At 39.0% G+C, this 15,446-nt stretch overlaps 1 protein-coding gene and 2 long non-coding RNA genes across 5 annotated transcripts in view; 2 read left to right on the forward strand and 1 right to left on the reverse strand.

Annotated features, from left to right (window-relative positions):
- Nucleotides 1-3,652, forward strand: part of LOC107838519 (uncharacterized) — a 10,825-nt gene extending 7,173 nt beyond the window's left edge. For both annotated transcript variants that reach the window (XR_001664604.1, XR_001664603.1), the window contains one exon: nt 2,893-3,652. This is a non-coding gene — a long non-coding RNA (uncharacterized LOC107838519). The remainder of the gene's footprint in view (nt 1-2,892) is intronic.
- Nucleotides 1-6,674, reverse strand: part of LOC103151084 (uncharacterized) — a 22,954-nt gene extending 16,280 nt beyond the window's left edge. Inside the window, exon 1 of the long non-coding RNA XR_001664605.1 lies at nt 6,591-6,674. This is a non-coding gene — a long non-coding RNA (uncharacterized LOC103151084). The remainder of the gene's footprint in view (nt 1-6,590) is intronic.
- On the forward strand, nt 6,250-13,077 carry gpr157 (G protein-coupled receptor 157). 2 transcript variants are annotated; one of them, XM_007570929.2, is made up of 4 exons: nt 6,250-6,908; nt 7,884-8,097; nt 9,659-9,853; nt 11,219-13,077. In XM_007570929.2, the coding sequence occupies exons 1-4, from the start codon at nt 6,532-6,534 to the stop codon at nt 11,387-11,389; spliced, it is 957 nt and encodes a 318-aa protein (XP_007570991.1). In that variant the 5' UTR covers nt 6,250-6,531; the 3' UTR covers nt 11,390-13,077. The 2 variants fall into 2 exon arrangements, with proteins under 2 accessions (XP_007570991.1, XP_007570989.1); XM_007570927.2 differs by having other exon boundaries at nt 6,259-6,908; nt 11,159-13,077.
- Nucleotides 13,078-15,446: the final 2,369 nt, after the last annotated feature.

Here is a 15,446-nt window from a genome sequence, read left to right on the forward strand (position 1 = left end):
AGGCCCTGTGGTTACCTGAACCCAACGCTCACATTGATCACTTTATTTACAAAAACTTTTAAAATTAGATTATTTTTACGACATGTTTAAAATCCCCATGATGTGTAAAATATTTATGCAGAAAAAAAATGTTTGAATGATTGAGATGACCCGTTTCCTTGCCATGTGATCGTAAGAAAGAATGAACAATTAACAATACATTGTCCGTTTTAAACAACCAAAACTGCATCACTCCATCTTATGACACTGGCACAAAAAATGGAAATAACAGGTTTAACTTTAGTAAATTAAACCAACTTAACCGTCATCAGTTGTGGCCAAATCTTGAGTCAAACTAACAGTATAACTCAGTACATGATATTTTATTAGAGGCCGTCCAAATTAAAGAACTACAACAATAAATATGTGGTTAATTATATTTTGCATAATTAAAAGAGATATTGTCAAACAAGGTAAGAGATCCCCCAAAGTATCTGCTGCTAACTTTAGAAGGTGACAAAATGAAAACAATGTCACCGTTTCTAAATGTTATTAATAATCATAATCATCAGAAGAAGAAGAATATGTTTTATCCTACTTGAGGATGAAATATATCCTCAATGGGATTAAATGGGAGTAAATCCCAGAGGTAATTGCCCACAATTATTCTAAATATTAATGAATGTTATGTTTATCATATTTCAAGATAAACCATCTTGAATGGTTATGTCTTTTTACAGATATACACAGTTAAGTCCACAATTCATAGCCTTGACAGAATTTATTTTAGTTTTTTCAATTTAAAATGCTAAATTATTTTCAAATGACTTACTTATCCACGCAATATTTTACTGAAACAACAGAGAAAAGAACTAATTTACTATATGCCTAAAAAAGGGTGTCAGATGTTTTCTTTAATAAAAGAAACGTTTACTTTTTACAGGGTTAGCTTTTAGCTTCAGCAGCATGTTTCTTCTCCCTGTTAGCGATATAAATGCTTTGGAGGAACACAGCCAGAGTCCTGACAAAAATATGATGAAGGATCTTTGTCATCACCCTAAAATGTTAGTTTGATGACAAAGACGTCTCTCAACTTTAAACGACCTCATCACCAAAGATAAATTGTCAGCTGGTCAGCAACTATAGGAAGGGCTTGAACGCTGTGACGCCATTAAAGATTTTTCCATTGATTATTGACAATAGCATAAGTGCTTATTTGACATTTCATTTATTTCACATCTAAATAAAATCTTTTCTTGAAAACTGATACTCCTTTTACACTGCTTCATAAGTTTTTGAAAGTTGCGTACTTCATTTCCTACTAGAAACAAACTTCATGGTTGAACGAAACCATTTTAATCCTAATCTGCAAGAAGTATAAAAATATACAATATATACAATAAAATACAAAATAGTCCTTTGTGTTGAATCATAGTAAATTTATCTTGAACTAAATTTAAACGCACTAAATAACATGACAATTTAATCCAGTGATTTAATCAGAATCCATTTTAAATTGTTGAGATTACACACTCCTCCTCTGTTTACGTAACATAACCTAATTCATTTAATCACAAAGTAATTACTTATTAAATTAGTAGTCATAGGGTATTAATACCCAGTTAATTTAAATTTTAAAAACTCAAACGTTAAATTCCACCTTCGTAGCCTTGAACACGTTCTGAATGAATAAACAGATTTTGTTGTGTTGTGGACAAAGCGAGACCTCTGATGGAGTTGTCTTTCAAACACACTTCTTTACACTTCTCTTTAAAAAAAAAAACTTTGTGAATGAACTAGTGTCAATTAGCTGAGATGCATTTACCTATTGCAATCATCTCAAATGACAGTTCCAGTTGCTTACAATAACATTTCTAAACGTAATCTTCACAGCCCTTTTTCTTAATGAGCGGAGGCTCCGTGCCGACGCCGCGGACTGAAGCAGAGCGGCAACCTTTCATTCATTTAGCGAGCAGCAGCGCTGCTTTTCCTTGGCATTCCTCAGCCCTGTATTAGGGATTACATCAAGGCCGGAGCAGGGAGGAATCCCTGCCGTCATGTGCTCGGCGAAGGTGTCATCAGGCCTCCAGACAAAGACACAAAGGGACGCGGACGCAGCTGTTTGGCATCAGAAAGCGGGTCAAGAGGAGTCCCTGTCCCTCTGTGCGGACAGGAGAAGACTTCTTCATTCTTCGTAAAAACAAATTTTAAAAAGTGAATGTTGCAGATCGCTTTAGTAAAACGCTCAAATTATTTTACATCAGACAAGAACCAGCGCCTGCAGGCACAAATCAAGCTCTGGAATTCCCAGTTGCACAACCATAAACGTGTCATAAATTTCACAAAAACACAGTGGACGGATGACTAAGGTAACCCTACTGAAGAATCCAAAACAGAAGTCCCTCTTTTCCATTCGTTAGCAGCTGAAACGCCGGTCTCCAGTATTCCCGTTGTCCTGTCGGAGAAGCAGATCCCACACGGAGACAGCAGCGGTCAGCCGGCCTAAAATAGCTCTGCAGCGAGCGAACGCTACTGATACCAAGGAGCGGGGGGAGGTGGAGGCGGGGGGGTTTAGTTGTTGTTCCTGAGGTACATCAACACAGAACGGGTTCACTCAAGTGAACACAAGGAGGTGAGAGCTAAACCAGACCAAGGTTTTGTTGCAAAATCATGAGTCATGACAGATCTATTCTTAGTTCGCGGGTGTTTGTGTTTGCCCAAGTTATGCAAACTTCAAGTGATGCTGCAGAAAAAAGGCTGGAGGGATGTGAAGTATCTGTTCAGAAACAAGCTCTGGGTTACTGAGGAGGGAGCGAAGACTTCCTACCCACTTGAATTTTTTATGCGATATGAAAATGCGTCCATTCAAAATAATGCTCAATCCTTTCCTTCCCCACATCTTCCGTTCCATAGGTCTTCCAGTGACTGGCGAAGCATCCCGACACCAAAAAGCCGGGAAAGTGGGATGCAAACGTCAGCAGTGCCAGACTGAAGGGGTCAAACTGTGCGGCTAAAACCAGCCAAGTTCCTGCTGAGAGTAAGCAGGCGGACAGACGGGCGGACGGACGGTAGGCTGCGGCTGCTGTGGGTGTTTCTCTGGCAGTGTCTTAGCTGGTTGTTGTGAGGAGTGAGAACGAAGCAATCAGCAAGTATACTGCCGCAGAAATTCTTCGCAATAAGATGCCCTGGGATCAATGCTCGTCACGAGGTGCAGAGACTGAACAAAGGTTTTCATAACGTGGAAACGGACCCGGGCTGTAAACTCAAAATGGAAACAGGATAATCTGAAGACGGACAGAGAGAGCGAGAGAGCATGGCTTTTTTTATTACCAACATTGACATTGGGATGAAGGCATCCGAACCGCTGAACTCTAAGCTGTAGTTCCATGTTCTTCTGCTGCCATCTTGTGACTGAAAGCAGCCTCTCTGCATGCTTTTGTTGATTAAAGTCTGCACCGATTTATTGAACCCATATCAATCTTTTTTTTTGTTTTTAGCGTCAAAAAAATATCTGCACGTCTTAATAGTGCTAGATTCCCTTTTTCCAGTCCATCCTTCTTTGTAACCAAGCTTAATTTAATTTGTGAATGTATCAAACTTATTAGCCAAGACATTTCTCCATGTTAGATATTTAATTGTAAAAAGGTTGTAATAAATGTTTCATAATAACTTATTTATCATTCGGCCTCATTTGTTTTTGTGGGCGGAAAAAACGTTGCGCTGTGTGTGAACCGCTTTGCCGCGTGTAAAAGCACCAACGCACCTGAAAAGCTGATGCTGCCAGGATAACAAAGCAGAAGTAATGAGTGCAAATGAACCAGGTGCACATCAATTCAAAGACTCACTCTGTAATTACAGCTGAATCTATCTTGTTCCTCTGATGTTTTTTTTTTTTTTTGCATAAAGAATCAGAGGAACGTGAATGAAGAACACATCAGTGCTACTCGTAATGCGCTGCTGACTCTAATGCAGATGTTGCGCTTGCTGCAGTCTGCAGAAGAAAAAAAAAAAGAGCCTGCTATTTCACTGCACTGCTGCAGCCCAGGGGGGCCGACGGGGGCTGCAGTTTTTCCTGAGCTGCAGCGATGCAGAAGCAGTAGACGCCGGCTCGCACACAAGGTCACTGCTTCGCTGACTTTAAGCCTTCCTAGATTTTAGCTCTATGGAAACCCTCAAATTCGAGGCCAAGAAATAATTAACAGCTGCTGGACACAAAGAACAGCAGACGTCGCTCATTAATCACAGAGGTTACGAGTCGTCGTCTCATTACAGCGGCCCTGCAAGCTGCTTGATAAGAGAAAAATTTTACTCTAGAGCCGAGGACGCCCATCAGCGGCGCACCTTTAATTCAGTTTATATTCTGTACTTTTTGATTTATTGGTGGAATGCTTCTGTTGCAGATAAATTACAACAAAATGAAAGGGTTAATTTTACAGTAGTTAATGAAACAAAAATGATAAGGAATTCCAGGCCAGTCAATTGTTGATAATTTTTCAATTGATTTGAAGTGCAGCAATAAAAAATGTAAAACCTCTGGAAGTATATTTGATAACATAAAAAGAGCTGAAAGTTAAAATTGGAGAAATATTTGCCATGTACATTGTTTACTACATATCAATAACACCCTTCTTTATACAGTTTGCATTATTAGATAAAAAAGAGACTAAACTCCAACAAGGAAACGTGTTTTCTACTAAGTCAAAGAGCTATAAATCCAGATCGTTAACAATAAAACATGTCTGAACAAGCTACATTTAAAGCCCAAAAAGCCATTCATAGATAACTCTGGACCTGCAACGCACCTTCAATCAATCAATCAATCAATCAATCCAGTTTGTTTGTATAGCACATTTCAGCAATAAGGCAATTCAAAGTGCTTTACACCATAAACACACACAAGACTTCCTTATCTTGGGGGAAATAAGTACTGACATCAAAGTTTTTCTACATTAAAGGTATTTCTCATGGGCTCCTTGGCTGCTCAGTAATTTTTCTCATGTTGATTCCTCTGCTGTAAATCTTGTGGCCCAATACTTCCAGTGCTCACTTGAACATTCACAAGTTTCTAAATATCTCTTCAACCAATTTTGCAACAATGTTTATAAAGTTCTTGAAAGAGCCCTTTGTTTCTACCAATTATTAGACGAGTCTTCTGTGAAAAAGACACAGTGGAAACAAAAAGCATAGTGTTCCACTTTATAAAATATAACTTGATATATGAATCGAATCAATATGTTTTTATTTTTCAAATGTGTGAATCGCTGGTTCACATTTAGTGTGAAATTCATATCAAATGCCCTCACAGAAATATATTTATTGGCTAAAATGTTCATCAGTGTATCAGTTCATCAACAATCCGAACACTGCAGGGGACACACTGTCCTCTGAGCTGTTAAGAAAAAAAGTAAACACAAAGCCACCACCAGTCACTGAGGAAATAAACTTCACTTAAAAACAATGTGTGATGAAGCACCTTTACGTTGCAAAGCACTTTTTAATGCAGCCCTTTTCTCTCCTTGTAGTGGCCAGAAGCAGCCTTCCTAATCACTCTATTGATTCTGACTTTTATGATGCACTAATGCTTACCTCAAGCAGAACACCTGCTACCTATTACCTTATAAAATACAATATGTCAAGAGGCTTACTGCTATTTTAAAAGGGTCTGCGCTTACTCAGGAAAAACCTTGAGTAACCCCTCATCAATTCAGTCTCACGTAACTACGTCAAGTTTAGTTTACAGATCAGACAGAAGCAAAAATTACTTGTTTTGTCCAAAAACTGTAATAAGCTTGCTTTAAAACGTTTATGTGTTTTTCTGTTTTCCAAACTACAACTTTATTTCGATTCACTAGTAGGTTAAAAAAAAATTTCTTTAAAGTTGTATGAGTTGTTTTTTTTGTTGTTTTTTTTTTGACTTGTTGACAAAAATGAGGAGAGATTCAGTGAAATCGAACTAAAAATGCAACCAGAACTAAATATTAACTTGGAAAAACAAAAGTCAACACCGGGAAAGTAACCCAATGAGAGAAGGACATTCAAATTCATCATATAATAATGGACAGAAAAATTATTTGCATAAATATATGGTGACCACTGCCCCGTAAGCCCCCCTCGGTGACGCCTCTGCTAAAATGTGAAACTTTGAGACAAGAACGTAAAAACATTTTTCTAAACACTTTCTTGATTCGTGGGTCACGTTTTATATAATTTAAAAATCTATGTTTAAACCTTAATGCCATGTGTCACACGGTGATCCAACAGCTGTAACTAGCTAAGAAAAAAATAATCTACGGACAAAAATAAACTTGTTTCTTCCCTTTACCAGCTGACTGACTTCTGCTTTGGGTTCCGGTTGGTGCAAACAGTAGGCGTGCGGGGAGGGAGGGCTTAAACGCAGGGCGAAAAGTTTTGTTTACCTCGTTTGGACTGAAAGTTTTAAACTTACACTGCCTTTGAGGGAAATCATGATAAGATCTAGCACAAATCTGCTGCTACTGCTCCCAGGAGTGTTTGGGCAAACTCTGAAGTAGCAGCCAGTTTTCGGTGTAAACTATGGCCAACGAGAGTCAGACAGAGTTGTATTTGTCAGAGCGGGTGGTGGTGTTGGGTACCTGCGCTCTGTCCTTCCTGGGCTCCTCTCTCATCATCCTCACACACATTATCTGGACGGACTTGAGGACCACCCCGCGGAGGCTGCTGGTGTTCCTCTCGGTGACCGACTGGCTGTCGGCCGTCTCCTACGCCGTCGGAGTCTGGAGTGTTTTCCGCACCGACTCGACCGAGTGCGTCGCTCAGGGAGCCATATCCACTTTCTCGAACACCAGCAGTTTCTTCTGGACCGTGTCCATCGCCGTGTACCTCTACGTCTTCATCGTCAGGTCTAGCCAGAGGGTCGCCGACAGCCTGGTAGTGTTCTTCCACCTGGTCAGGTATGGATATCGCCGTGAAACCAGTCTAGCTAGCTGTAAAAGTAGCTTCTAAGACAAACCGAGCGCAGCCTGAGGCATGTTGGGAAGTTTTCGGGAAATGCTGAAGTACGACTTTGGCTTGATTTATGCCTTAGTTTCAAATGTTATATAGGGTTTTAGCTAATATTAGGAAAGGGAACATGACTAACTTTACTAGCGTAAAGTGGAACTACTCCAGCGCGTACGGTTTCCATGGGAACTCTTTGAAAGTTAGTCCAGGCTAGTTCATTATTCAAACTGTATTATATTTCTCTCTTCTTTTTCAGTGAACAAATAACATGCTTTCACTTACAGCACTTTGCAGAAGTATTGTTCTCCATATTGTACCATTACAAACAAAATTTTAGTGTACCGTTTTGTTTTTAGCTAGAAAGTAAGTTTGTTTATTTATGTATTTATTTATTTTTTACAAATAGAAATCTGAAACGTGTGGCATGTATTTGTATATTTGTATTCAGGACGGATTTAGAAGGATCGCTGCAGACCAAGGGGCCTTACACAAATGACAGAAAATAACAGCATATAATCTAATGGGAATTTTGTTTCTGCAACACTCAACAATGCAAGAGTCCATTTAATGCATTCAAACACAACTAGGTCTTAAGCATTGTGGCATTTATAACATTCTACCCTATTTTCATAATAAAATGATATTCAAATAAAGTATATTTGAGATTGCTTTAAGAGAACAGCTCATGCTTAAATAAGAAATGGTGAATGCTGTTTTCAGAAAGTGGCAATGGTTTTGTGGTTCTACCATGCATAAACTAAAACAGACTTTTATATATATATATATATATATATATATATATATATATATATATATATATAGATAGATAGAGAAAGCCACCCACAAACATTAATTTAAGTTACAAACAAAAAAACGACATTTGAGGTAACTAACATTGACTCTCTGCTTTTGCTTTTGTTTTCCAGCTGGGGCGTCCCTCTGGTCATCACTGTTACCGCTGTGTGCCTCAACAAGATCGGCTACGATGCATCAGAGGTGTCTGTGGGCTGGTGCTGGGTCAGGATCGAGGCTCCGGATCGGGTCCTGTGGATGCTGCTGACTGGAAAGATCTGGGAGTTCCTGGCCTACCTCACTCTTCCTGTGCTCTACATCTTGATCAAGTCGCATATCCACAAGGCGGTGAGGGTCCATCATGTTTTTCTGTTTTAACTGACAACTATTTTATTTAAATAACTTTAAGAGTTATTTAAGAGGAAGAGTTACCTGTTTTTCTTGTCCATCCTGACTATATACAGTAGTATATACTGTCTTTAAGCAGTTATTATAACAGATCAAGTATTAACTGAGCTACCATCATTTTTATTAGGTCACAAAATGTAGGTATTTTTCTAATTCCCAATTTAAAGGCTGTGCAAATTTCCTTATGAACATTTGTATTTATAGTTGAACAAGTCAAACCATTAATCAAGAACTTTGGAACCTTTGATTGTGGAAAATATGAAATTACATTTAAAATAATGTGTAGGAACCCTGATTAAAGGAGAAACATTGATCACAAAGTAAATTTGGACTTTTAGTTAAAGCACCAAGCCAGTCTAAGAGTTAAGTGACCTAACTTCATCTGAATGAATGATGGACAGAACTATTGGCTTTATTACAGCATCTGCAGTGTCCCTCCCAATGTCAGACTGTAAATGACAATCTGTCAGAAAATCTTTATGAACATTAAGTGTTATTGGAACAATTCTGTCAAAGATAATCATGTGGGATATTTTTCTGGTATGGCAGGCTGATTTTTCATGGAGTTGGTGTAAGGATTTGTTATAGAAACCTCAAATTGTTCTGCTGTTTCCTACCATTGTGGAAATTAGAATATCTCAAATTGATGCTGATGCAGTTTTTCAGCCATTCTGTTGCGATTCCTCATAATCCGACTCTTGAGTACTTTTGACCCAACAATTTTGGCCCACGTGACAAAAAGTTTGGACACCCCAGATTTTAAGTTTTATTTTAATATTCTGATGTAATTGTTGTTGTTTTGTAGAAAGTGGTTTTTATTTTGACATTGCACAATGTTTAGGGATGTGTCGATATTAATCTATCTGTTATGGCAGACAACTGACGTCTCTCAGCAATATATATAATATAATGTACATTTTATGTGTTTCTCTAACTTTTGAATACTGAAAAATTTACCACCACGTTAACAATGCTTCATTTAAACTGCTTCATTTAAACACCCACAATCCTGCACTGCCCTACTGTCAGTCATATGACCGAACAAAAACCCACAGGAACAATCCCTTCACTTCTCCAGAAACACAGAAAGCAACAGTAAGGAAAAAGTAATCGTGCTAATATGACTAATATCACCCATGACTGATGTTAATGCAGATATATGGTGCATGCCTGGTTTTTTTATTTGTCTAAAAAGCCTAATTTTGTTGATCAGAAGAACATCCAAGTGGGGTGAATAGTTCCTACAGGCACTGTATTCTTTCCTTTACATATTTTAAATACATGCCCATATTCCTTTATTCATTGGGATTTAAATTGACAAATTTGCAGCAATTCTTTCATCTGATGAAATTCAGATGAATCATGGATCACATTCGCCTCACTTCTGCTGCTGTGTCGTGAAAAACAACCCTTTGTTCTTGATGATGCATTGCATTCTCTTTTTTCTTCCCCTTGTTCTTCTGTAAATCATCCCCCGATCTGTGTCCTCTGTTTGGTCCAGCATGCGGCCCTGTCGGAATATCGTCCCATCTTGGCCACCAGGCCTCCGTCGCAGTCCTTCTCCTCCATGGCAGATGTGAAGCTAACTCTCATCCCCATCATCTTCATCGTCCTGCGCATCTGGAGCACGGTGCGCTTCATCCTGCTGCTGGCTAACTCTCCGGTCAGACAGAACCCGGTGTTGGTCACGCTACACGTGAGTTTAAAGTCTGAAAATAGCTGCTTTTAGTGGAGATGACACCCTTTCATATTTAGTCATTTTCTTTTGTCGTCTGCTGTATTTGGCAAGCAGCTAATGATAGCATGTGTGCGCTATCATTAGCTGATGTGCTGTTAAACCTGAGTGTGAGACAGGATGCAATTAAATCCATGACTCATCGCACCATCATCCTGCAGTTTCTCTTTATAAACCAGTGGTTTCTGTTTGAAACTCCTTGCAACAGAAGATGTGCAGTAAAAGGAAGACTTATCAATAACTTGAATATTATTATTCATCTGAGCCGTTGTTTTTCTAGGGTGAAATTAGCAGTGTTTAAGAAAAAAAAAAAAAAAAGCGAAAATCGAGTGCATGAGTCTGAATTTATTGTGGATTTTCTCTAATCAGCATAGACTGAACAATATACATACATGCTCAAACATATTCTACTATTTGGTCAGATGTCCCTTACTTTTGGCACCTTTTGTAGCCATCAGCAAGCTTCTGGCATAACTCTGGCCACATCTCGGACCACCGTTCTTTACAAATGTCCATTACGGTAGAACGTCGCCGAAGCCAGATCTGATACGTGTTTGGGTGGAACCTCCAGTTGGGTCCAAATGAGTTGCTAATTTTTAGTGAAGAGGAAGAATTTGGATGAAGTTCTCCATCATTCCAACGGCTTTTTGTACTGGCAGTGAAACAGACCCTCAGCATCAAAGCTGCACAGAATAACGCAACATGCAAAGACGTCTGGTGACGAAAAATTTTCTTTCACAGCCAGTACTCTGCAGACATCTCCAATGTGTTATTAGCATGGCGAGCCTGAATGCATGATACTTGTGGTGCTGTGGTGGATGCATCATACCCTCAGCATGATGCAACCACCGCCATGGTTGGCAGTTGGTAAAATGTTCTTAGGTTTTAATCATAATCTCAACTCATCCAACCATACTTCTTGCCTTTGGATCTAAGGACCTGTCTTTGTCTCCTCTGATCATAAAGCCGTTCTCTACCAGGTGATGTGTAAAGGTGGAGTGTCAGAAAGTGCCGTAAAATTGGAAAATTGAATTTCTTTTAAGTTAGGTCTGATACATATATCAGCATTTTTATAAGTGCAAGTAATATGGTTACTCGATTGACTGGCAAATACACAATATTGCCCTTTTAGGGACTATATTTCTACATTTAGCCATCACAGGATTTTTAAAAGTGTGTAAAAAATATTAATAAATAGAACAAATAATTTTTCCAGTTCTCTTGGTCAGTTAAGTGTCTCTCTGCTTATTTTCTGCGTCCCTTTAGGGTATCGGCAACACGTCTCAGGGAGCAGCCAACTGCATCATGTTTGTGTTCTTCACGCAGCCCATCCGCTCTCGCCTCTGCACTGCGCTCTGTTGCTGCTGCTCCAACTGTCGAGCCGAGGCGCCGCACCCGGACGGTGCCCCACAGCGGCACCAGGCGAGACGGGACTCGAGAGGAGAAGGAGAAGAAGAAGAAGAGAACGGTACCAGTGGAGTGCAGAGGGAAAGATGATACCCTCGCTCTGTGACCGGTGAAACCGGGCCGAACCGCTGAGGTGAAGGAAGTGGTTGAGCAGGAAGCCTTATGAAAGCGAGGGATGGAGAATGCTGCAGACGCATCGTCTAGGTTACATACTTGCACTCTGGGTGTTGGGTTGATGCTGCCTGAATTACACTGATACTTACCTGAGCACTTGATGACTTCTTAAAATGATGTTTCACTTTTGGTTCTTCTGCTATGTTTCTTGAGTCTGTTACACCAAATGAAGGACATGTTACTGTAGCACCTCTACTTATCATGTACTGTAACAAAGTTACCACTGTGAAGTAACAGTTGGGCAAGCTTCATATTTTGTCCAAGTGATTGTGCTTCCAAATCACATAAAAGAAGATAATCTGCCAAAACTTCTTTACCCTGTTGACGTCGCTGATTAGAAGGTTTCGCATTACTCCAAATGTGGCTGCCTGACTTGAAATGTTGTTTCCTCTTATTTTAACATGTCTTACTCCAGTCCTGCAGCAGGATGTTCGGTACTGTATTTCCATACTGGTTTGTGCTTAGTTCAGCTAAATGTTTCTGCAACCAGAAAAACTATGTTGGAATGTGAAATGAAACTAAGATCAGTGTAGTGGGTGAACTGAATATAATACAGATATATCCGATGCTAATGTGATGTCAGCAGATGTTGCAACATGTCCTAGTTTACTAACTCATTGTAAGGATTTAGAAACTTTGAAGTCGAACTCGCGATGTTTTAAATGTGTCGTTTTCTAACTTTTGTTCAAAATTAAGCTGTGGAATAGTTTAGGGTCTCCTCCGCTTTTACTTTTTTTTTTTTTCCTCCCTGAGACCAATCGGATATGTTCTCTGGCCAGTTTAACGTCTACACTCCTGTTGTTGCTTTCTACACTGTAATTTGCAGTTGCCTTGTAGAAAACCAAAATAATGTCTTCGTTAAAGCGGGAAAAGAACTTTATTTCTAGATCTTGTCTGTGCTTCTTTTCTTTTCATAGTTTTAAACTAATGAGCTCTGGTCACCTATTCATTGACTGCCACTAAATATATTTTGAGAGTGCATTAATTATTTTTGGATCAAACTGATGCACAATATTTAAGTTGAGGTTTGTCCTACAGTTTTTGTATTGTAATAAATTTCTACTGTTTCTCAGCATACTTTTTATATATTATAGAGTATTAAAATCTGAAAATACTGAACTATTTATTATAGCTGCATAGCATATCAAATCTAAGTGATAAGCTCAATGTCGAAGTGTAAAGTTTTCTTCCGTTTTACATTATAAATTGAGTGATTTTTTGAAGTTTCTTCCCAAAGAGATGCTTTAAATTTCCGGTCCCTTCCGTGCTTATTGGCATCCCTGGTGCAGATATTTAAATAGTTTGCAATAATTTCATCTTTAATTTCAGTATTTTTATTTTAAAGGGGAGAAACTAATACGGAAAGATGAAAGAATATGTGAAAGTCAGTGGGTTTTATGCAAGCCAGAATGTAAAACATGAAGGGTTTTAACTCATAAATGGTGCCAAAAATAATTAGTGTGAGTAAGTAGACTGTTCCTCATGTTATCGGTTTCTTTGCCCCATGTCTGCTGTCTGTGTGATATTTTTGCTGTGTCTGTGATTGTGGCTGTAGCAAATCCAGTTGCCTTATGGGGACAATAAACTTTTCTACTGCTGATACTTAACTGGAATTGTGTGCTTAGGTAAGATTAAACTTTTCAGAAACAAATGACCCAGGTGGGTCATTTCTGAAAACAAAGGAGTGGTTTTGTTTTGAGAATCTGAAAACAAAACCACTTAATTCCTACTGATGTGAGGATCTGTGAACCTGGTTCTCTTTCAAACGCTCTCGGTACCTTGTTAGAGAATATGGCATCATAAACTCTTTAAAATACCAGGAAATTAAAAAAAAAATCTAAGAGTAGCTTAAATGTTTGACACAAGTTATTTTTAAATAATTGTTTATTAAAACTTCATCGTCCTTATTTTTAGCGCTGTCGCATCAAACGTGAAATTATTTTAAAGGTTTTTCCTCCCACTTTTTGTTTTTTGTTTGATTTTCTTACCAATTTTACAAGTAATTTTGAAGGACAGAGAAATAATTTTGAAAACAAACTAGTGGAAGCAAAAGTTGAAGCTGTGGTTGTGGTTGCTATAACGGTCACCATTTGTACTCACTAAAATCAAACTTGCTGCAGCACTCGGAGGCCTCTGCCCTGCAAGCTTTAGGTGTTTTCCTAACACCTAAAACATTAACATATTTCTGCAGCACTTGATGGCTGCAGAGGACGTCAGGGAATCGTTTGAATCAGGCGTTCTGGAACAGTGACGTCTAAAATATTCAGTCTCTGCGGACTGAATTTAAGGAAAGCTAATCTAGAGTTTTAAACCAAGATACTGTGGAAAATTGATCTACAATTTTTAGCTCAACATTTTTCTATGTGAGCGTTTGTTAGAATATCCCGGGTTTTCAGTGCCTGTTCCATCAGCTTAAATGCAACAAAAACACTATAAGTGCAAAACCCCGTTTTACTCTCCTGGCACGCTATAGTTTGCTGCTTTTCTATTATTTAAAACTCATCGCTCTTGTGTAATAGCGTAGTTGCGACATATTTCACTACAGCGTTTGCGAATCAACAGTTTGATGTGTCGCCTTCATAATTGCTGGTCACTGTGGTCAGGAGAAGCATGAACGATCATCACATGTCATCCTTCCTCCTTGCAACCTGAGCTGCTCTCGTGACCATGAACGTCTCGCTTGACCCCTGCTGCTAGATGCCTGTGTTGGCCAGACGTCAACAAACCAGAGGGGAGGCTGTAAACTTGAATAAACGCGTACAGACCGTGGCGTCGACCTTAACCTAACCTATAACCATAATGGTTATTTTTAGACAATCTGGCTCTTTGACATGATTAGCGCAGTGGATCCTTGCTTTCTTTAAGTTGAAAGCTTGTGAACAACTCCTCCTGACGCCATCATCTGAGGAAAAAAATAGCACAGGAGCATACCCTATATATGACATGCAGCTGTACGGAAGGACATGCAGCATGAACAGGCGTTAGGGGAAGTATTCTGCCCACACAGAATGGAGCAGTGCAGTTTAACAAGACAAAAAAAAAAAGCAGCGGCTGAGTTAAGCTCATAAAGAAACACACTATGAGAATTATTTTCTGCATGTGTGGATTGATAAGCTTGAAAGCATCAAAACGAACACACTTAGCGACTGAAAAAAAAAATGTGTGCATCCTTCTTAGAGCATCTGGTTCCCATACATTAGTCTGATCCCCACTGTTTACACTGCTCTTATTCAAATAAGCAGGTTTAATTCAACATTTAGTTGGAGTAATGGGACAGAGTGCACAGTTCATTCTCTCATGCCGGGGAATATAAGAGTAATGACAACAGAGTGGGCGGCAAGCCTGGGAAAAGACTGTGTGCGGATGTGGAGGGTCTGCACTGTCTCACAACAGATGTCACCGTTGCAAACTCTGGTGTATTTTATAAGGATTTCACATGATAGACCAACACAAAGTTGAGCATAATTGTAAAGTGGCAAGAAAATGATACGTGGTTTTAAATGTATTAATAAAAATGAGAAAACTTTGGGATACATTTGGTTTCAGATCCTTAATTTTTGATACAGATTGCCCAAAAAAAACCCTCATCTGTCTGTTGTCCCCTGAGCAGGTTTGCTACTATTTGTATGCATATGCAGTGGCATAAGTTTCCCTGGCTTGCTGCTGAGTGCTGTGAGACTAGGTTACTTTCTGGAGGAAAGCAAGTTCTGATAGCTGCTTGCATTTTAATTGGTTGGACTGCTGTCCACAATGTTTCATTGCAGGGGTGATGTTTCTGGGAAATTATCAGGGTTAGTTTGCATGTAGGTCAGATAGTTCAGTTTTAGTCTCATGTGACCATGAATGTCCTCCATAGGCCTGTCACACATTTTGAAGTTTTAGTTGTGGAAATTGTCTTCCATTTGACCATTTATCTTTTGTCTTGTGAGTTTGATAAAGCAGTTTATTGAACTACTTTAATGTTCAATAGAAA

The sequence above is a fragment of the Poecilia formosa genome, unplaced genomic scaffold (assembly GCF_000485575.1).
Source record: "Poecilia formosa unplaced genomic scaffold, Poecilia_formosa-5.1.2 Scaffold270, whole genome shotgun sequence".
Taxonomy (NCBI): Eukaryota; Metazoa; Chordata; class Actinopteri; order Cyprinodontiformes; family Poeciliidae; genus Poecilia; species Poecilia formosa.

What these genes read in the sequence shown, in the direction of transcription:
- gpr157 (XM_007570927.2), top strand. Translation starts at nt 6,532, where the DNA reads ATGGCCAACGAGAGTCAGACAGAGTTGTATTTGTCAGAGCGGGTGGTG. An exon ending in GTGTTCTTCCACCTGGTCAG is followed by an intron (nt 6,909 to 7,883) that starts GTATGGATATCG and finishes TTTGTTTTCCAG; the next exon opens with CTGGGGCGTCCCTCTGGTCA. An exon ending in CGGTGTTGGTCACGCTACAC is followed by an intron (nt 9,854 to 11,158) that starts GTGAGTTTAAAG and finishes GCGTCCCTTTAG; the next exon opens with GGTATCGGCAACACGTCTCA.